Genomic DNA, 22,598 nt, shown 5'->3' with positions numbered 1-22,598 from the left:
CACTGCTCCCTGCAGCTCCCTGAGGAGGGGAGGTGCTGGGCTCTGCTCCATGGTCACTGATGGCAGGATGTGTGGGATCGGCACAGAGCTTAGCCAGGAGAGGCTCAGACTGGGGCTTTAGTAAACATTTCTTTACCACAAAGATGGTCAAACACTGGATCAGGCTTCCTTGTGATGTGGTTGATGCACCATGCCTGTCTGTGTTCAAGAGACATTCGGATAATGCCCTCAATAACGTGCTTTAACTTTTGGCTAGCCCTGGAATGGTCAGGCAGTTGGACTAGGTGATCTTTGAAGGTCCCTTCCAGCTGAACTAATCCAACTGACATATTACAACAGTGTAATGGAATCAATATTTAAATTAGATTATTGTGTCAATTATTTTTTTCTCAGAAAATCTGAGTTTCACTCTTTATAACATTGTCGTGCTAGCTGTTCTGTGCTGTATGCCTAATTGCAGTCATCTGGTTTTGAGTGCATCATCTGGAGGCGAGTAATACTGAATGGCGTTTTCAGCAACTTATTAAATTTTTAGCTTAAAGGCATCACATTTGACTTTTTACTTTGATAGCACATAGTCCCACATAAACAGTCAAGGGGTAAGATTAAATATCTGTCTTAATCTGTTAAAATTTTTCTCTGAAAGCATATTCTGAATTAAATCCCCTAAGTGTCAGCCATATGATGCTTCTCTGCATAATACCCCATTAAATCTGCATAACTATAGCTTAACCTTAGTTTTGCAGTGTAGTGTATGAGCAGAAATGTTTACTGAATAGAAATTCAAGCATTACAAATGTTGCACTAATAGCTTAAACCCATTGTCCTGTGTTCTCCATTCTGTTGTTTGTTTTGGTTTGGTTTGGTTTTCCATCCTTTTGCATCTCTTGTCTCCTACTGTTCAGTGTAGAAAACCAAAATCCATATCTCATATGGGCTAAGTTCTGGGATCACTGATGCTATACAGTATCATATTTGCAAGTTATTTGAGATAGGGGTGCAAGGCATAATGCAGCATAACTTATAGTCAATAAATGGATAAAATGAATGTAAAGTTAGCAAGTGATTTTGAGACAGCAGTTTACCAGTCATTGTAAGGGTAAACATACCTCTTTTTAGACTTCCCTTTTATTGCCTCCAAGTTCTCACTCACATTCCACTCACAGTGTAAAATGTTTGGTCAACAAAAGTACACCATAGTGAAATAATGTTCTTTTTATATGTCAGTTTAAAACAACCATGTGTAATAACTGTTAAGTTGTATTTTGCAGATTCATCATAAATGTACTTTATTTTTCTTCTCTTATATGTATAGCTCATTTTACTAGTTCACTTTTTGAGGACTTGTACAGGTTGTAGGAAACAAATATTTTTCTGCTAGAATCTTAATTATGCTTCATCTCTAAAGCAGGAAGAAAGAATAATGCCTATTGAAAACTTTCTATTATTTTTGTCAGTTTAGTTGCTGATGGACCAATTAAAGCCCATATTTCCATTTTTAAAATAACCATTGTATCAAGAATAAGAAGTCAGAGACCTAATATGCTTACCACTGTTTTTAAAGTATGTGTTTATTTCTCATCAGGCTTTTTGTTTACAAGTAAAACAAATTCAGCATGCCAGCAGCCGACTTCAATTGTGTGAGCTTACTTTAAGTATGCCAGATATTAGCTCTTTAGCATGTGAACCAAAATATTTAGTCAAAGATGTTTCTATCATTTATTTTATTTTGAGTGTTGAGGGATAGAATGGCTTGTGGGCCATAGAACTGACTTACAGATTCAAATCAAAGCTGCCTGTGGATCTGGCCTGGTTACAGCTCATCTAGAGCAAATCTTTATTAGTATCAGTCACTGGTGACGTTTCCCCTGTCTTTCATCTAAATACTGCTGCACCAACAATTTTGCCAGTTCAGTTACTTGCTGGCTGTTCTATAATCAGTTTAAATGAAAGGAGATATCTGTTCCTATAGAGAAGTTCACATTCCTGCAGCTGCGTAAGGATGAAGTCCTTGAATTATACTTTCATATAAAATTTGCAGTTGAGGTCAAGTATAATGTCATAGAAGTTCTGTGAACATAGGTTCTTGAAGTGTTTTATCGGAGTGTGTCCTGGTTTGGTCGGAGATAAGTTCATATTTTGAAAATGCTTAATCACAAAAAAGTTAGATACCTGCTCTCATAAGTATCCCAAGAAATGTCAGCACATGAATGTATTCAATCCTTTGAACACAATAAATCCAGACCAAGTTAGAACATTCACACTACTTCATGAAGAAAATTATGGTGTTATTATGACAACTGAGAAAACTGGAATGCAATGATGGGAGACACTGGAGATGTACAGATATATATATACAGGTTTCTAATTTAAAGATCTAAGGGAACGGCAATTTTAATACAAATTATTACAATGGAGAGTCTCTTTTCCAGTTTTTTATCAGTTTTCCACAGTAAACCCTTTTTAATGAGTCTTCATGGACTGGACACATTTCCATAGCATAGGCTATCTATGTACATGATACACTTTTCAGTGTTGCTTGGACATCGCATTCCAAGCAGTTAGAAATGTGTAACTTTCTGAAAGCTTGTCTGGGGTTTGCTGGGCTTGCTAAAGATGGTAATCACTCAGCTGCCCCCAGTCCCTCCTGTATCTGCATCTTCTATGCTGATGCAGGAGCGGGTGGCTGAGTGAGGGGCTCCAGATCCTTTACACTGCAGCTGCCAGGAGAGACCAGCTGAGAGGAAAAGCAGGAACGTGGGGTAGGTGTCTGTAGGGGAGGGGTGCAGTGCTCCAGCACCATGGGCTGTGCATGCATGGCTTTAGTCTTCAAGTGCCTGGACAGCCTTTCTTCAGTTGCACTGTGGTTAGCATCTGCTAGCATCTGTGCTGGGTCCAGGTCTGCTTGATGTTTTCACTAGCAAACCTGCAAACTCAGGAATTGAACAGAAGCTGATTTTATTTAATCTCCAGACAACAAAGCTAGAAACTGCAGCCAGTATCTTGGAGAGCAGAGCACAAATTTGTTTGTTTTAAAGCAGAAAGTAGGTAGAAAAACATTGACTGAATTGAACAAGGGAAAAATCAGCTGGACTGTGTTTGGAGGAAGTTCTTCATGAGTCCTGATTCCTGAAAAACCCGTTTTTCATGGAACATTTTCCATGAGACGTTTGGTGATGAAAGGGCAGAAGTTGAACATAGATTAACAGAGCCTTGAGAGGGCAAATGGCAAGCTGAAATTATGGTCACAAGTACAGTTTGCAAGATATGAAGTAATTGTGTTGCTCTCTTTGCTATGGGTAAGTGTGATATTCTAGCCCTTGGTCCTTTTCTGGATATTGTTCCTCTGAAAAGGATGCAAGCAAGGAGATGACTCTGAAAGGGAGCTATAAGGACAGTACGAGCTCTGAAAAATGTGTCCTAGGAGGACAGATTGAGTGTCTGTGTTGGTTTAGCTTAAAGAGGAAATAATGAAGTTGGAATGAGAAGACAGCAGTCTTCAAGTACCTAAAAGGTTGGTGCAAAAAGAAAGGAAGCAATATATTTTGCAGTATCCTCTGAAGATGAGACAAGAAAAAAATAATTTTTGTTGCAAAAGGGAAGATGTGTATTAGAGGAAGGCAGAAAGTTGAGGAAAACAAAATTCCTTCTGTGGAATGTTTTGACTGAGATTGTCATTTTGATTCATTCAGGGAATCACAGTTTGTATTTTCAGCCTCAGTGAGAGGAGATGCTCTCAGGAAATTGCATACATAACTGAAAACATTAATAACAGTTTGTGTGCAGTTTTCAGTGTTTATGCAGGTGACGACTGTTGCTCAACAATATACAGTTGTTGTCTTTTCTTGAAGTAAACATCAAAGTGATCAAAGGGCTTTTGGCAAGACCTCTGGTTAGAATAGGTCCACCTGTGTCACTTCTTGCCAATTTTCTGACACAACGATGCACGTGGGTTGTGCTTGTGCAAGCTGTGTACAGATAAAAGCCCAGGATGGGAGCGGGGGTGGCTAGAGGAGAGTGTGTCTGGGCCGGGGGAGAGGCAGAAAGCGAGGGCCGTGGAATAAGGCATGGGGATGAGGGGGGAAGAAGGGGGGCAAGACAGGGCAATGTCAGACACAGACCAGAGGATAAGAAGCTGCAAAGCTGGTTTAAACAGATAGCTGTTAAAGGCAAAGCCCAAAAGCTTGCTAAAATGCTTTGAACAGCATTCTTCTCCTGGCATAGGGAACTCTCTTCCCTTGCAGAAAAGTGGTAGTTCCAGACAAACCCCAGAGGTTTTCTGTGCCATTTCTTCCTTTCGTCAGCCAACCCCCATTCTTGAGCCCTTCAGTCTTATATTGCTTTTCAAGGCAGGCACCTCCTTTCACTGGTGAAGGATGGGAAAAGCAGGCCCATCATGTTCTGTGGATCCAACACAAAGAATTAGTTTTAAGCTTCTGATGGATACTTCTATAGAGCTTCTATAGCTGCTGTAATGATATTGGTCCTTTGGATTTGCCCTTGTTTACTTAATCTATTATCTACTTAGTCTGTTTTTTCTTTCTTTGTTTTCTAGACTGTCTTCATGAACAGCCAAGCCTTAGGTAATCATATTGGCCCTTTGTGCTTTCCCCACCGTAGAGCCAATAGCTTCTTGCAACACACAGTAATCTCAAAGATAACTCATTTCTAAGATTTAATGAAAACAGGCAGATAGGTAGAGGGGACAAAGTGATTCTTCAGTGCCACAAGGGACTGCCAAGTTTTAGTATGCATTTGTACTTCATTTCTCTTCAGGTTCTTCACGGGAGCCGGTATGGGTATCTGTCCTATTGTATAAAAAGGATCCATAGAAAGTCAGTCTTTAGTTAGTGCTGCTGCTCACAGAACTGTTTGCTTCTCTGTTGGGTTAACAATTGTTTCATTTCCTAAATAAAATGGATGTGGATGTTAGTAGCAATTCCATTTTTAATGAATTAAAAAAGAAAAATTGGATACTGGAACTTCAAATAGATATTTTGTGTTAACGTGTAATAGCATATGAATAACACCAAACAAGCTACAAAGATAGAAATAACCATGTCTCCCTCAGGCCATCTGCAAATAGGAATAACAGTCCTGTACACAGGAAATAAATATTGGGTAGGGTAGTAGGAAAATGATTGGTTCTTTGAAATGAAAATAATAAATCCAAGTGCTCAGTACTGCCATTGATGCCAAAAACATTCCCTAGGAAAGACTAAGGTCAATTACATTCCCTTGCTTCTCCCACAGACTAAGGCTATAGGTATGGAAAGTTGCAGCAAAGTTGGTTGATGTACAGTAGCTGGCCATCTCCCAGTGAGTCGTTCTGCATGAGAGCCCTCAGGTACAGGTGGAAGGGTTCCAGCATAAGCTGTGAATGAGAAATTGTGTTAGACAAGGTCCTCTCAGAGGATTTTCATGAATAAGGCCTGCATTAGTTCGCTGTCATTAAGGCTGACACTTTATCTTCACAAAAAAGAAATTAACATTTTCATCAATAAAGGGCTCCAAACTCTAGCTGAGACGTAATTCAGTTCAGTTCCTTTAGCGTGTCCAACACTTCATTAAGTAAAAACAGGCAGCACAGTCCCGTGAAAAGAAATTTGATTCATTCACGATGAAGTGGTAAAGAACAGCGTTCACCGGTGTAGGATTTGGGCCCAGGCGTCTACTTAGAACGTGAAGTGTAAGTTATTCTTCAGCATCAGCGCTGTAGGTCTGGACCCATCTTTTCATCAAAACCAATTAAGAGATGCAAACACAGTTCTAAAGAGAATTGAGCTTACGTTTGCCAGATCATGTTTTAGCATAGCTTTTTTAGACAAGACAGCTGAGACTGTCAAACCACACAGCCCGGGGTGCAATGAAACCTACTGCCAATAAAAGGCTTTCTGAGTTTAAGAAAGTCAAGAGCACTAGACTGGTATACAATAATCTTCTCCTAGTTTTCAGTGATACATCATCACCGTTGAAAGAACTGTTTCTGAAGATTGTTGAAAGGACTAACAATCAAGGAATGCTGGTGAATATATATATACACGTGTGTGTATCAATGCAGCTAAGGATGTCTTTTAAAGAACCTTGTGGATCATCTAATTAATTCTTTTCAGTGCCTGTAGCATTCATAGATGTGGCCCAGATGCACACTAATTTAGTGTTTGTAACTCCACCTAGTAATGATAACTGAATGGCTTTCTTACCTTCGTGATCGTTTCTTAGTAAATAAGCTTAATTTATTCTGCTTCGATCACTGTGGTTATTTCTCAGAGTCATTCCACCTAAAGTTGTCCAAAAAACTCATATCAAAATATATTTGAAGGGAATACTTGCCTACTAAACTGAAAACTGGAAAAACTGATTACAACAGTCAAAAGTTTTTAAGTTATCATCTTGGGAATAGAAAGTTTGTCAATATTTTGGTCACATTACTGCAAAAAAGACCCCTTCACACATGCAGCATTGGTTCATGGGAGGCTTCTTCAAGTTGCAACAATAAAAATAATCTGGGATAATAGTTACTTTTGAGGGGAAAAAATATGATTTTAGATACAGGATAACTGTATGAATAAAATTTGAAATTAGCAGTCTTTCTGATGATTCGAACCATGTTTGGAAGCATTAATGAATATATTTTCACAGTTACTACTCCTTTGTGACATTAAAAAAATTTCATATCTTATTAAGTCCTTGCATATATTTTATGTTATGTGATGCTGAGTTGTTGAACACTGATAACAGTGAACACTGAGTTGATGAACACTGAACACAGCTAAACATTGGGGGGAAAAAAAAAATCCTTCAAGGCATTAAGGATTTCAAACCCAGGAAGGAAATTCTCTTGCTCTGGACTTGAGACTGATACTTTTCATGTAATGGACTGAAGGGGCGGGGAAGCCTGGAATTCTAACTATGAGGATGGAAAACATTTAGTCACTCTTGGAATGATATGAATGTTTTTACAGGAAGCTTAAGTAAACACACATGCTGCTGCTTAGTATGCTGCAGTTAACTTTTTTGGACAGCAGACAAAATTTAAACAAGTATATACACTCCAGTGAAAGGCTGTTGAGCAGCACACCCTTCAGGACCAGTTTTTAGCCAGTTATCAGGTAAAAACATTCAGTAACAAGTTAGACTGATGTTCACTTGCAATTTTTTTCTTAATTTTTGTAGTAAATATTTGAATGCACTGATGCTCTATTTCTGTAAATCAGTTGATGCTGGTTTTCCAGGATTAGAATGTCTTAATCCTTCTAGAGACAGCTTGTGTTATAAAATACTACAGAAGAGGGAGCTATTTCACTTTCCCCAAATACAAGCATGCTCTTTATTATTGGTGTTAGAGGTCTTTCTTCACGTATAGAACGTGATTTTGACTCATTTTTTCCTTCCTTCCTCCCTCCCTCCCCCAGAATATGCTTTCATTTCATACTCACTGTAAGATGCTGAGCTGACTACTCTTCATGTATAGCTAACACTTTCTCCAAGTGTTGCAGGGCTGGTCACTGCCAAATCTGAACGCACTGCTATTTTATGTGAGTCGTCTCTCTGGGATTAAAAGTCATTGTAAATTAAATGCATGCACCTCAGAGTTATGTTCCAAGTTTGTGGCTGAGCACAATAAGACCTTTATGCAAAGTTTCTTGTTGTTATCCTTCTTAATATCTTAAATATTAATATTAATATCTTAAAAATCTTCATAGTTAATTATTGTTAGAACTACTAGAAGTATTAGTGGGCAGAATTTATTTATGGAATTAATTTTTTTTCCCACTTATACCCAAAGAATTTTGTGATTTTATTTTATTTTTTGTGATCAATAATGCTGGTCCAAAAAGGGGGGGAAATACTTTGTAGAGCTCACAAGTAAAAATAAAGCTTCTCTGTGCTATACCCTGAAAATGTGTTTCCATGTTCTAGCCTTTTTAACAGTACACACAAGAAGTTAATCTATTTTATCTGACTGCCTTTAGCTATACTATAAACCAGTTCACATTAACAAGATGGGAATATGAAAGATGAGGTTGTGGAGTTCTAGCATGGAGTGGTGAAGCGTACAATCCCACTTCTCATGCTACAATTATGGCATTTAATTTTTTGTGTTTGGGGTATTCAAAGGAGACCTTTTCAAAAGATAATTTTCAAGCTCTATAATAATGTATCTATAGAGCTTATAATTTTGTGTTTTGATGGAGCATGTTTCTATGATGCAGATTTAAATGTCTTTGTTAACGTGAAGTCAGCAGAAGATGCTGGTTTTGTATAGATAAATCTACATATAAAAATGTAACCAGGAAAAAGAAAAGATACATATATGCATAAAATGCTTGCGGTTTCAGGGTCTAAAGTATCCTCCCTTTGCCAGATTTTATTTGATATATATTTATTGACTGCTATCAAACCACACTCTGTGTTGTAGTTTATTATATAAACAACATAATATTTACATATAGTCATATGTAAGTAATACTTTGATATGTTTGGGACTCTTTACACCAAACTTTGGTAGCTTTCAAGCATATGTGTGCTTAGAGCAATACTGAGTCGAGCTGCACAGGGAGCACAGATGAAGATGATTAAGAGAAGAAATCAGACCCCCCTGTGTCTGTTTAATTAGGATAACCATTGTGCTTGAATCAAACAAAGTAATTGAATGAACGTGTTTGATTTATACTTTTGTCATACTTCTATGACAAGGAAAAATAGTTTTATCATAATAGTAGCTTTTTTCCCTTCTCTTTTGAGAGGACAACAGTTGCAAGTGGAATAAAATGACGGATTCAGTAGTGTCAAACACCTGTCCTTACACGTCTAGTTTCTTGGGGTTAAGATACACAGCAGTCCAGATTTCTAATGGTCAATTAGAAGCAGCAGTAAAAGTTCTGTATTTGCTTTTAAATTCATTCATATTTAATAATGTAAATTTAGCAATTGAATTGGCAAATTTGAAAATTTAACAACATGCAGAAGAAAAAAAAAATGAAACACAACAGTTACTTCCTTACTTTAAACCAATTTTGAAAAAGCCAGGAGTAGATATTTCCCTGACACGGTATTACTGAAAGTGTGAAACAAAGCCTGTTTTGATTTTAAATGCTACATTCCAAATTAAACGAAACAAAAAGCTTGTTCTAAGTATTCTTTGTGTCATAATAATAATATTAGGCTAAATAAGCTGTTTTTAAGGTATTAACATAAGAGGACAAAAAAATGACACCGATTAAAGGTGGTTGCTGTTGTCAGCAAATAACATTTCAGAGAGAATTGTTTTGTTTTAACTGCTTGGAAGAAATCTTGGTTCTTGAATAGAGAGCTACTCCTTAAGTCATTGTGTAAATTTCAGAGAGATGATACTAGACAGGCATGTATTTTTATTGAGTTAGGAAGGTAATCAGTACTTAGTAAAAGCAATATAAGAACAATCAGAAATTGAATTGTTAATCTGTGGATTGTACTTCCCTGATTACAGTCCGTCAAGGATATTGCTGCTTTCACTGGAGATGTCCTGAATTTGTGAGAAATTGAAATTCTTAGAATTATGCAGGTTGGAAGGACCGTCAGGGATTATCTACCTCCTGCTCAAAGCAGGTCCATTTATAGCAGGTTGTTCTGGGCCTTGTTCCAAGGAATTCTGGAGAATTTTCAAGGATGAAGATCCCACAAACTCAGTGTGCTAGACTTTGACCACCCACATGGTTTTAGAAGAGGATCAAACAAACTTGTTTCAAGTTGTAATTTCTCATGTTCAGACTTAAGTATTTGTTGCCTCTCATCATACCCTTGACCGCCCCCAAGATAAGCTTGGTCTATTAGGAAGTTACAAGACAGCGGAAGAATCCCCTCTTTGTCCTCCTCCTCCTCCATGCCGAACAAGCCAGTCTCTCATCCTGTCCTCTTATGCCACCTGCTCCAGCCTCTGACCAGCTTGGTGGCCCTGTGCTGGACTCACTCTGATATGTCAGCCTCTCTTGTGCTCCAGAGAAGGATTACTTCCCTGAATCTGCTCGCCAAGCTCTTGCTGCTACAGGTCCCTCTTGTCCTTCATACAAACCAAAACTGAACAGTTGGTGCTCTCTTGTAATACACATGGCTGTAATACAGCTAAGTGGAATCCTTCTTTTGCTGACATGAATTCAATGTCCTAAGTTCAAATTTTATACAATTTAAGGGTATGATAGGAAAATTTATATAATTTTCAATAATTTTCAATATCAGCTGTAGAGGTTGTTGGGTTTTGTTGTTTTTGTTTTGTGTTGTTTTTGTTTTAATTCTCCTAAAAACTAACTAAAGAATTTTGTAAATAGAATCTCCAAAATTAGAGGGAAAATTGAAATCTTTAATGAATTGTTCATTTTTGCCATTCAGATAAAAAATAGAAGTCAAGAAGATTGCAGTAAATGGTCTTGGATTTTTGTTGTTGTTTTTTTCCAGGACTTCAACAATCAACAGTGTATTTTAGTTTTTTTTCTTTCTTTTCTGATAATTTTAAGTGCTCAAACTGTGTGTATAATAAAATTCTAATCTTTAGAAACTTTTTTCCCCCCCCAGTGTCATTGAAACATGGATACATCAGTTTCTCTCAATTTCTGAATACTTCACCAGAGCATTATCCTAGTATACCAGTACTCATCCAAGTAGAACGACATATACGTATGACAGTGGCTGTTGCCACTGTCAGAGCCACAGTTCTAGACTAGATGCACCATGCCATGCTCTTCTGTATATATATACATATATATATATTATTTCACTTTTTCAACAGAAGAAACTGCTCTTTGAGACAAAAGCTGTGTCACATCACTCATGAGAGAAGTGGATGGTTTCAAAAATTAGAAAATAGCAGAAAATAGAGGTTTGAGGTCTGTTTTTGCTTCTCTTGCAAAATATCCTGGATAGAAAAATGTCAATGAAAGTGGTCTTATTCCACCTTGACAACATCCCTTTTTTTCTGATGGCCAGGTTTTGTGACAGTATTGGTAATGTAGGAACTGATAAAGCCAGTTCCAGACATTGCATGGATGTCACTGTCATATAAGCACTTTGCTTTCAACGCCTTCAGGGGTTTGATCACGTACTGTAGAGTTTTTCCAGTGGGGCAGACTGATAGACAACCAGCAGCTGAAATATCCACCGTGGATTTCAAAACTTTTGAAGTGACTTTTAAATAAAATGGCAGATATTAAACTCTTATTTTATCCTTGTTTATGCTCTGTTTGGTGCCTCAGATAGGTCTGGATTTCAAATAATGATTTAAATCTGCCTTCAGCCTGAGAGCAGCATCACTTCTCATCTTGAAATGAGGAGGAAGAGAATGTGCAGTGGTATCACATAGCAAACTTAACTAGGGTATGATTAAATGTTAACAGATTGTGTGACAATACAATTGTCTTGTTTATTTACTCCTCTCAAACCTAATGTTAAGTAAATTTTCTTTGGGACGGGACATGCAGACAGCGATTTTGTTTTTCCTCCTTGATTTACAATTTTATGATTTCAGTTATTAGCTGAAGAGTATTTACAACAAAGTGAAAAGTGTAAAAAAAAAAAAAAATTGTTCAAAATATTTATCAAGCTCATAGCAAGCAAATTAATAATCCCATGCACTGAAATTCAGCATTGAAAGTTTCATGCTCAGAGATAGTATATATGGCAACAAGATGTTCTAATAGAAATCTGCATTTCTATTCAATCTGATACTTCACATCAGCAAAATCTGTTCCATTAAAAAAAAAAAAAATCCAGACTCTCTTCAATGTCCTTCTCTTTATTTTCTTCTTCACTCTTTCTACAATATAGCTTTATTGTTGTAAAAACACACAGACAGAAACAGCACACATTTTTCCCACCATTGTCTGTTCATTTGTGCACGGGATCTTTTTTTCTGCAGTTTCTACTGAGAGCAGCAGTGAAAGCCTAAATCGGATCATGTGGCCATACATGCTTTTTCAAGCCTAACTACTGCTTGCCTATTCAAATAGCCAGCAGCCTGGCAGCAGCAGAGCTGGCTTTATTTGTTGAGTCTTGTCTAGCGAAGTGAAAAGGTTTGATAGTTTTTTTTCTGACTGCATTTTTGCACATGTGGGGGTAGGGAATGAAATTATTTCTTTTGTCCTCTACTTGCAGCTCATTGAGAAGCAGGCATGCATATAAAATTACTGTATCTCAGGGCTTACCTTTAGGGACAGGAGAGGGGAAAAACAGATTTGTAAACTTGCCTGGAAGATCTCAGGATGCTGAAAGCAGAAACAAAAGTGAGAGGTAACAGCAAAACAAACTCCAACAAATCCAAGACTAAGAAAAATCTTTTAAATTAATAGCAACAGTTTAATTTTGTCCACGCTAAGAAATACTATATTGCTACTTGTAGAAAAATTTCAAAATTGTTGTGTCAGTATCTAAGACATAAGGGCATCAAAACACTAAACAGAATTTCAAAAAGTTACCACACGTGGGGGGGGGGGGGAACCTTCACTCAAATGCTAAACCTACTGTTTGCTTCACTTTTCCAGCTTACGTCCACAAACTTTGTTTTGGATAGCATTAGTGCTCCATATGATTGGTAGTGTTTTTAACTACCATTGATTATAAGCAGTGCTGTGGCATTTTTGTCATTTGAAGTATAGGGTTTGGGCTGTCTGTCCATTAACCAGCATAGATTCAGGGAATCTGTTCTGGTCTTTTGCTTGTTTAGGATATTTTAGTTAAAGAAAACAGTGAGGTAGGAAAGGAGATTTTCAAAGTAGACACCAGGTGCTAAGAATTAGTTTATTTGCAAAAGTAGTTTATATATTCTGCTCTAAACAGACTGGATTAATTGATGGAGTTTCTGCAATATATCATGCTATTGCTGTATATTGGTACATTCTTCATTCCTAAACTAATGGTTTGTTGAAGTTGCAAATATTAGATATTAGGCATGAATGTGCTTTAGATTATTGAATGAGCTTGAAAACAAATACAAAGAGTTCACTGAGATTAAAAGAAGTTTAGTTTGGGAATTCACTTACTCTAAAATAAAATGCTCATTATGATTTCTCTTCCATACAATGCATGCAAAGAGCCATACAATGAAAAAAAATCTGAAAAAAAAAAAAAAAAGTAATTTGGAGGATCTAAGGGTACATAGATGCCATTATGCAAATTTCCAGCCTGTATTTAAACAGAGCTGTTGGTGTTTATACATGTGATATGTGACATATATATTTAATGTGTATAGTTACTTCTACAAAAATTGCCCAAGGAACAGAATTTGAATGGTATTTCAAAACTTTCAGAAAAGTGAGGAATCTGAACTATGATCTCTGAGAGAGAAGACTGAAGTCTTCCAACTTCCCCCTAGTGCCTATCGTGCAGTTTTTTCTTCCAAACTCTGTACTTAGCTGACCTAATTTAAAAAGGATTAAAAATGTTCAGCCACTGCATAAACTGTTGTGAAGGGAAGAGAAGGGATGGGGGAAGCTATGAAAGCAGAAAATTGTATAAGACAATGAAAACAGAAAGGCACGTTCTTGTAATGGGGTAATTTTCACTTCACTGGAAAGCACAGGTGCAAAAGCTGCCTGCTGGATGCTGAACCAATAAGCAGAGAAATTTGTATTTTGGTTGTGTATACCTCTAGCAACTTCATAAATGTTGAGTATTGTTTTACTCTCAATCTGAGAGTAAGGACTATCACCCTCTAAGGATGGCAAAATTTGCCTTTCAATGTATTTGATTTGGGGATGGCAAGTGGTAAGATATGGCAACCTTCAGTCCATGAAAATCTATATAAAACAGTATTTTCTTGTCTTGATGATTTGTATACTTCTCCGTATTTTCACAATTGATCAATTCATCTATTTGAATTTATTTAAAACTTAATTGCTTTAAAGTCTTTTTCTCTTGAGATGGAGAAACAAGAGAAACCCAAACAACTGAAACAGTGAAATTGAAATCTCACATTTGTTTATTTAAAAGTTGTGCAATTTGTGTTTCCTAATGCGTAGTATAATATTAATAATGTTCATAACTAAATTCTTTGCTTCTTTAACACATGAGTTCTATAAAAAGCACAAGATAGAAAAATTAGTCTCACACAGCAAGAAGGAATTTCAGAAATCAGATTTTTCATTCCTTCTGTATCCTGTTTTCTAATGGTAGTATTGAGCTTGCTTGCTATTTTCATATATTTGGGTTTTGTTTTATTATAGTAACATTGTATAATAAAATGCATGAATATTTCTGGCTACTGTATATAACAAAAACAATTTCATACGCCAACATGTTTAAATGGTGTACAAAATAAAGCATTAGAGTGTATATAAATATCTAATAATTGACAATAGTATCCCCAATTTAAAAAAATGCAATTTGGTACTGCAAATTATGCTGTAAGAAGTGATGTTTTCAGTGAATGGTCGTGGTTTATGGCTTCAAGATACCTTTCACACACTGCATATCTTTCATTCCCATTTGGTATTCAAAGTCTCTTGTGCTTTAAATTTAAGTAGAAGTGATCTTATTCACATAAGGAAAGATATGAGCTATTGAGTCACATGCTTTGATTTGCAGCTTGGTAGTATCAATCAACTGAGCACTGTAGAAAGCTCCAGTTACTTAGTTCCTAAGAATTTCCACAGAGTTTTGATGAAATACTTCTGGCAAAAGATTGGGCAGAATAGGTATTTTGCATTCAGTTTTAAACTGCATATGCAAGAATGCTGATTTCATAGTGAACAGAAACATCATGTTGGTTTTCTCCTGTTTCCTATTTTATGCAGATTTATAGTTTGTAATGCATATATCGCTTCAAAACAAAGCCTGTTTCTTGAATTTTTTAAGTACCAAGAATATTCATGATTCAGAAGCAAAATTAGTTAAAAATGATTGTCTTTCTGTTGCACCGTCTGCTTTTTTATGACTAATTAAAATGCTGAAGTGATCTCAAATTTGTTTTATTTTTCTTACATTTAGAACCAACGTACATCACAATAGGTCCACCCACCTGTGAGATTTTGGTGAACTGCACTTTGACTGAAAAAGACTGTATCTATAGTTTCAAACTGGATCAAAATGGTTGCCGCATTTGTCAGTGCAAAACTAGTGAGTATGCAAAAATACAATGGCTTATACATTTTATATCCAGCTGTATGTGAAAATGTTAATATTCTGGTGGTTTTTTTTCATTCATAATTTTAGAGTGTTGTAGTAGTAATATACATGTGCTTTCTAGTTGTTCATCTTGCAAAGATAGGTTGCTGATTTCTGACACTACTTGTTTGCTTGCTAGGAATGTGCTTGGAGGAAAAATGCAAATGTCTGAAATCAGGCAAAAATAACAGCTAAATTTAAAAAAAAAAAGTAATGATTTGGGACTTAACATTCATGACACTGTCCCTTTGAGAAGTCTTATTAGACTTCCATGTTTCATTTTCCTCTGTGTATATAAAGAGTTCAAGAGCATCTAGGTATCATAGAACCATAGAATTATTAAGGTTGGAAAAGGCCTCCAAGATCATCTGGTCCAACCGTCCCCCTACCACCAATATCACCCACTAAACCATGTCCCTAAGTACCACATCCAACCTTTCCTTAAACACCCCCAGGGACAGTGACACCACCACCTCCGTGGACAACCCGTTCCAATGCCTGACTGCTCTTTCTGAGAAGAAATATCTCCTCATTTACAACCTGAACCTCCCCAAGCGCAACTTGAGACCGTTCCTTCTTGTCCTATTGCTAGTTACCTGTGAGAAGAGGCTGACCTCCAGCTCCCCACAACTTCCTTTCAGGTAGTTGTAGAGAGCAATAAGGTATCCCCTGAGCCTTCCCTTCTCCAGACCAAACAACCCCAGTTCCCTCATAGGACTTGTGTTTGAGGCCCTTCACCAGCTTTGTAGTCCTTTTCTGGACTCCAGGCTCCGGGGCCTCGATGTCCTTCTTGTACAGAGGGGCCCAAAACTGAACACAGTACTCGAGGTGCGGCCTCACCAGAGCTGAGTACAGGGGGATGATCACCTCCCCATTCCTGCTGGCTACACTATTCCTGATACAAGCCAGGATGCCTTTGGCCTTCTTGGCCACCTGGGCACACTGCTGGCTCATGTTCAGGCGAGCATTGACCAATACCCCAAGATCCTTTCCCTCTGCACAGATTTCCAGCCACTCTGCCCCAAGCCTGTGCATTTCAAAAACTCCTTATTGCTAAACAGCCTTTTTTTAACTTATTGTTTTAACTTACATTATTAAGCCTATTGGTTTTGAGGATCAAAAGTATTTGAAAATGATACTTTTAGGGGGTGTTTGTATATATACAAACATATACATATATAATTTTATTTCTGTAACTTATATAAGTACACTTGAGTTAAGATTTATGCAAATTTTAATTCAACATCTATTTTTTCCCCAATGAAAATCATTGGAGATTGTGAGAACTTTGCATGTATCAAAGATGCATCTTCATAGTAAAGAAGCAAAAAATTATTTTCTTGATATGTTTCTTTAGGAATTCAATGTTTATACAGGAACTATAAAACAAGGACAGGTTTGTTCTTGAGATTGCCAAACAAAGAACTGGAGGACATCTCAGCTGGAGGACGTATTGCTGTGCTCACCAGCCCAGCCTAGGTGTTGGTTCAAATTTCCTGTGTAATTTTATTGTAGCTCTGTAGCTTCCTTGTAACCTCTGAGGATTTCACTGCTCAAGTGTTACTCCATTTCTCCTCTTTTTATTTCAGTCCTTTTGTTCTCAGTCACTTTCTAAACCTGTATGACCATTCTAGGAATCCACAGAAGAAACAATCAAAGTATCACTGTTAGTTGATCTGAGCTAGTGAGTTTTAAGATTGGCTTGGTGTTTTGCTTAAGGAGCAATAGAAGGTTTTGTCCTGGCACTTTTAACTTGTTTCTGGGAAGATGTGCATTTTTTTTCCATTTCAGTAAGGTAAAGGACAGGACATCTCAATAACAAATAAACAGATGGTAACTAATAAAGTAATCGAAGATATTATTTCTATATTACCCTAATGATGAGTTGTATTCATGGTAGGGGTGACTTTTCATAGATTTCCACAGGAACTACTTCCTACCTTTTGAAATATGGATAGGAGTTTCCCCTATTTATAAAACATGCAGTGCTGTTTATGCCATTAGTTTCAGATTTATTAGTTATGTCTTATTTTATTAAGTAAATTAACAAAAGTTATTGAGAATAATGATTTTGATAAATGTGTTTTTAGCTTTTGACCTAAAGAAGTGAATAAGTTTTAAACAAATCAGAACAGAAAACATAAAAAAGCTGAATGTACATCCTACAATTAAGAAAAAGGGTATGCAAATCCCTCATCAGCAGATGTGGAAAGGAAGACTGATAAAGAGATTGGTGAATGAATTGCCTGTTTTTAAGAGACCTCAGTCCAGCCCAGCTGAGAGTTGGATTTTTACAGGACAACTTTTTCTTCACTTCATTTCTCCTTGGTTTTCATTGTTAACAAGTTACGATCTTAAAAATGAATAAAACAGCTTTTAGATCAGGTGGATTTGTGATATTAGAAGCCTTTGGAAAATAGCTGTCACATCCTTTTTACTCTGATTTCTCCACTATGCCGTTTAGCCAGCTTCTTGCTAGCGTGTTGCATCTTGACTACATGGAATAGCAGTTACACTGCACCTTGCACATCCTCTCTAGAGAAGGATAAAGAATTTTGTCTAAGGATCAATGGGATCAATGAGCAATCTCAGGCACAGGAACTAAAAGTGCTCATACAACACAAAAATGGTGCCTTGAATGAAATCGTAAGTTGATACATCAAAAATACCAGAGGTTAAGAGAAAAGAAAAAATATCTTCTGCAAGGGCAGATGAGGCACATACTTTATTGCATCCAGGCTATCACATAAATGCCTTACTTAAAAAATTAGAATTTAGTCAGAATTTAGAAAGTTCCACTTTTACCATGGTAATTTGATTTTCTTTTATATTTTTTTTTATTGCTGATATATTAACTGGGGTCAGGGGGAACATTTCCTAACAGGAGTTTGACGCAAACAAGAAGATGGACATACTCAGTAAATGTCAACATGTAAGCCTGTGCGTGCAGTCCTGCCTTCCAGTTTGTTGCACAGGAGGCCTGTCACTCCAAAGGATTGCTTCTTTTGTCCTAGATTACCAGATCGCACATGTACACTTACCACATCCCAGGACATCTCTGTTCTTGCTTGAAGTGTTTCTGATTAAATACTGCCTAAGAACCTATTCAAGGGAATTTTTCTTGTTCTGGACTTGCTTGCAATTATTTTCATTTTGCAATAGCAAACTGTCAGGAGCAAACTTAATAGTATCATTTGTCTGTCATCCTTTTTCTCAGTTAAAGAACTTGAATTGAAGATTGCTTAAAAATCTCCCAAGTCATTCAGAGAAGGGAAAGCTTTATTTTCTAAAGAAATGACAAAAAATAACAGCTTGGAAATCTTCATCACTTGGGGGATATCAGTCAAAATGACAGGAATAGAATTTTTCTGTCAAGTAATGTTGCTCGCTTGCGAGGCTCTGGACAAATGTGAGTGAGGAGTGAGACGAAAACAGTTTTAGGTCAAATATGCTGAAAACGTACTGCTGTAGTTCTCTGTACTTTCAAGTCCAAACTAGTTTAGTTGCATCTTGGCTCTCTAAAAATGTAAGAATTGTGTAGAATTCATGTAGATGCATGTGGACTTACGTTTAAATTAAATTGGGAATGTCAGTATCTTAACACTGCACCCATATCTTCCTTGCTGGTCTGAGCTGTTCAACTGAGTCAGATTTAAAGTGTCTGAGTAAAGAAGGTACCTCTCATTACCATTTGAAGTCACCTTCTCCTAGTTCTACTAATCTCCTTCCAATTAAGTTTCTGTTCTTGCCAATTTTTCTTTAGTTATGTCCTCTGCAATATACATACTTCAAGCTATTTCAGTCAAAATAAAACCAAAACGACAAAGAAGGAAAGGAAGAACATGCAGCAAATCTATAAATTGTTCCTCAGTGTTACCTTCATTTATGTTCCTAGAGCCAGAAATCAGGCAGTTTTCAAATAAACAGCAGGTTTATTTGAAATAATTATGTAAGTATGATATCACAAAACTTTTTTGGTGCTTTATTGCAATTTAGATGCAAGTTTATCTAGCTTGACTCAAGTGGAATACAGAATGAGAGAAGGAAGAAAGAAGAAAATAACGTTTCTAGAACACAGTGATTTTAATACAAGTTTACTTTGTAATATATCCTTCTTTCTTGTTTTTGCAGTGAATGTAAAAACATGCTGTGAAAGCATGCAATGAAAACATTCAAGGTAAAATACAAAAAGCAGAGGCAGACCACCGTTGTTAGAGAAGGGAGGGGGAACAAAAACGACCACTGAGCCAAGAGTGAGCACAGATTAATAAGGGGAAAAACTTGTAGTGAGTAGAGATGGAGCCAAAAATGATTGGGGAAAGGAATGATAACACTAAGCGGGAATATACAGAAGCACTACATATAGATAAAAGGGGAAAATAAAATAGTCCCGCTAATAGGAAAAACTGCTGCAGAACACCATCACTGAAACCAAAACAGTACTCCAACAATACAAAAAAAAAAAAAGGGAAAAAAAAAAAGAAAGAAAGATGATATGAGAATAAGAAATAAGTAGAGAAAAAAAAAAAGTAAGCAAGTAAAAAAAAATCATTACTTGTAGGGTGCAGCAGTTGCCATTGTGTTTGGAGTGTCTAGGCCCGTGCTTTCATAGAGAGGACTGGAGTGGATTACAAAGTCTTTGGAAGGAGGCATACATTAGGAGAATGAAACAAAGCCAGTAATCAGATGTTTTTGAGGCATGACTCCTGTTGCTCCAAAGAGTACTAACCACCACATTGAATAATACCTGATAATTGCAGTAACTTAAGATTTAAAATCTGAAAATTGCTGCTGAACAGTATCATTTGTCACTAAGAACCTGCAGTGATTGTTCTGCTCTACTCTGCGCTGGTCCGGCCTCACCTTGAGTACTGTGTGTAGTTCTGGGCACCACAGTACAAGAAGGACATTAAACTGTTGGAGAGTGTCCAGAGGAGGGCGATGGACATGGTGAAGGGCCTAGAGGGGAAGACATGAGGAGCGGCTGAGGGCACTGGGCCTGTTCAGCCTGGAGAAGAGGAGGCTGAGGGGGGACCTCATTGCAGTCTCAACTTCCTCACAAGGGGGACTGGAGAGGCAGGTGACCTATTCACTGTAAACACCAGTGACAGGACCCGCGGGAATGGTGTTAAGCTGAGGCAGGGGAGGTTTAGGCTGGACATCAGGAAGAGGTTCTTCACCAAGAAGGGGGTCGCACACTGGAACAGGCTCCCCAGGGAAGCAGTCACTGCACCAAGCCTGTCTGAATTTAAGAAGCGATTGGACTGTGCACTTAGTCACATGGTCTAAACTTTGGGCAGACCTGTGCGGTGCCAGGAGTTGGACTTGATGATCCTTATAGGTCCCTTCCAACTCGGGATATTCTATGATTCTATGATTTTCCAGTAATTCCACCTTTGAGATGTCACTGCTACAAATCCATTTTCATGAAGTCGTGTTGTGTGTGAATCCTAGTGTTGTTTAGAGCAGGTATCCAAGTGGGTAATTTGCCTCAGCGGACTCATGAGGTTATTTTTTTCTAGCATCACGGTGCCCAGTCCCTTCATTTTTATCCAGCTATTGTGAATCATGAGTTAATTCTAAAGAAAGGAGGGAGGGTTAGTGTGGATCTGTGGAGGCAATATATTCAGAGAATTCCAGTTACTGATAAGTAACCTAGTTTTCTCCTTCATAAATTTGCCTCCCCAGATCCCCACCCCTGAAGATTAACCAGCAGTAGCAATCCACACCGAGAGGACGGCTGAGGAGTGCTTAATTATAAAGGTACTGTGAAACAGTTCTCCTGGTATGATCTAGCCTCAGCGTCAAGAAAATAATGATGGTAAAGGTATGTAGATAGCTTTCTGTAGCCATGCTACAAATTAAAAAAAAATAAAAAATAAAAATAAAAAGGACACTGGCCTAAAACAAGTTGAATTACTGACATAATTCCTGTCAAATACCTATTAACACTTTCCAGCAGTTATTTTCTCTTCTCTGTGAACCAGAGGATTAAAAACTAAAAGTATTTCAACAGGCTATGCATCTCTGGAATGCATTTTCAAAAATTTTAGACTAAGCTGATTTTCAGTCTTCGGAGTAAAATTTTCAGTGTCCATATGTGAAATAGTAAATTGGAGAAAAATAAATATCTTAGTTTTAGAGCTTAGATTTTTTTATGTGCCACTTATATGTTAGAAGAAAGAAATTGAGAAGTCTGTTTTGAAATAAGAATTAGCTGGAATTACAGCAAACCTGTTAGAAGTTCAAATGAAAGACCATTTTTAGACCCAAACATGCAATTCACAGAATTGAATTTTGTCTACGTTACAGTTTGATTTTTGAGAAGTTTTTTATAACATTCCAAATATTCTTAGGCTCATGCAAGGTGGGGATATGAATACTGTGAACTCAGGAATACATCATGCATCTGATGGTTTGAAATTAGGCCAAAGAATTGTGATTCATTTTGAGATATGCTGCCTTTGAGGTCTCATATCTGAGAAGGAGAGATTGCTGTGTATCTGAAATATCTGGGTTCTGAGTGAATCCTCACAAATACAAAGACTGATAACATTACATATCCTGGTACAGAATTTTTGTTATCTTGTTTGCAGAGTGATAGCCGTATGTGACAACAGTGTATCAACCTCTCTTACGCTTTGATTTTCATACCTACCTGTCTTTCCTTTGGCAGCATGTGATTAGGTCTTACAGTGTTGGACAAACATTTTAGACGAGTTGTTTTTAGTATTGAGAATAAGATACTTAGAAGAAAAGAGTTTTAAAACACCAGTTCTTTTCCATGCGGTATACTGTGAAGAGTCTCATCATATCTTGGTAATCACCTGTTTTTAAGACAAGATTTTCTTCTTCTGACAGTCTTGTCCCATCCCACAGATCACAATCAGATTCTCCTTAAGCAGCATCATGATCTTCTGAAGCTAATATTTGTTTTATTACAGCCTGTGTGTATGAAACTGTGTTTGGGAGTGGGTGAAGAAAGGGGGAAGGAACTACTATATTAAAAGGAGTTTATTGGCAGTAGTGACTGGACCTAGAAACATCGGTGCTAGTATTTCCGTTTCTTCATTAATAATCCTCAGATCTTTTTAGAAGACTGGTTCATCTTCAGCTATTCTTTGCCTTCCCAGTTTTTTCCAACAGCATATTAAATTGTTCCAAATGAATCTAGTAATTTGAAATTCCCATATCCTTGTCAGCATATAATACGTTTAACTATCTACAAATATTACATTATCTGCAAATGAGAGTTTTTGTTAGAACTGCAGTGTTTGGAAGGGTCAAAGTCTATAAGCAATACCTTTTGACAATATATAGTGAGGTCTAGTGAAAACTGACTAGAAACATAGAACTGTTGGTAATTGACTTTGCTGCTGTTTTTGCAATCACTGTACATGGAAAAGAAAATTGCATGGACTTTTATGGGCTGGATTCACTAATATAAGCATTCAGTGCATGTGTGT

General features: G+C 37.1%; 1 protein-coding gene across 2 annotated transcripts in view; it reads left to right on the top strand.

The window, feature by feature from the left end:
• CRIM1 (cysteine rich transmembrane BMP regulator 1) overlaps positions 1 to 22,598 on the top strand; it is a 181,400-nt gene that overhangs the window by 130,055 nt on the left and 28,747 nt on the right. For both annotated transcript variants that reach the window (XM_080583957.1, XM_080583956.1), the window contains one exon: positions 14,956 to 15,084. In XM_080583957.1, the coding sequence (XP_080440083.1) occupies positions 14,956 to 15,084 (129 nt within the window). The remainder of the gene's footprint in view (positions 1 to 14,955; positions 15,085 to 22,598) is intronic.

The sequence above is a fragment of the Anser brachyrhynchus genome, assembly GCF_964034855.1.
Source record: "Anser brachyrhynchus genome assembly, chromosome: 3".
Taxonomy (NCBI): domain Eukaryota; kingdom Metazoa; phylum Chordata; class Aves; order Anseriformes; family Anatidae; genus Anser; species Anser brachyrhynchus.
This window is presented reverse-complemented; position numbering and strand designations above follow the sequence as displayed.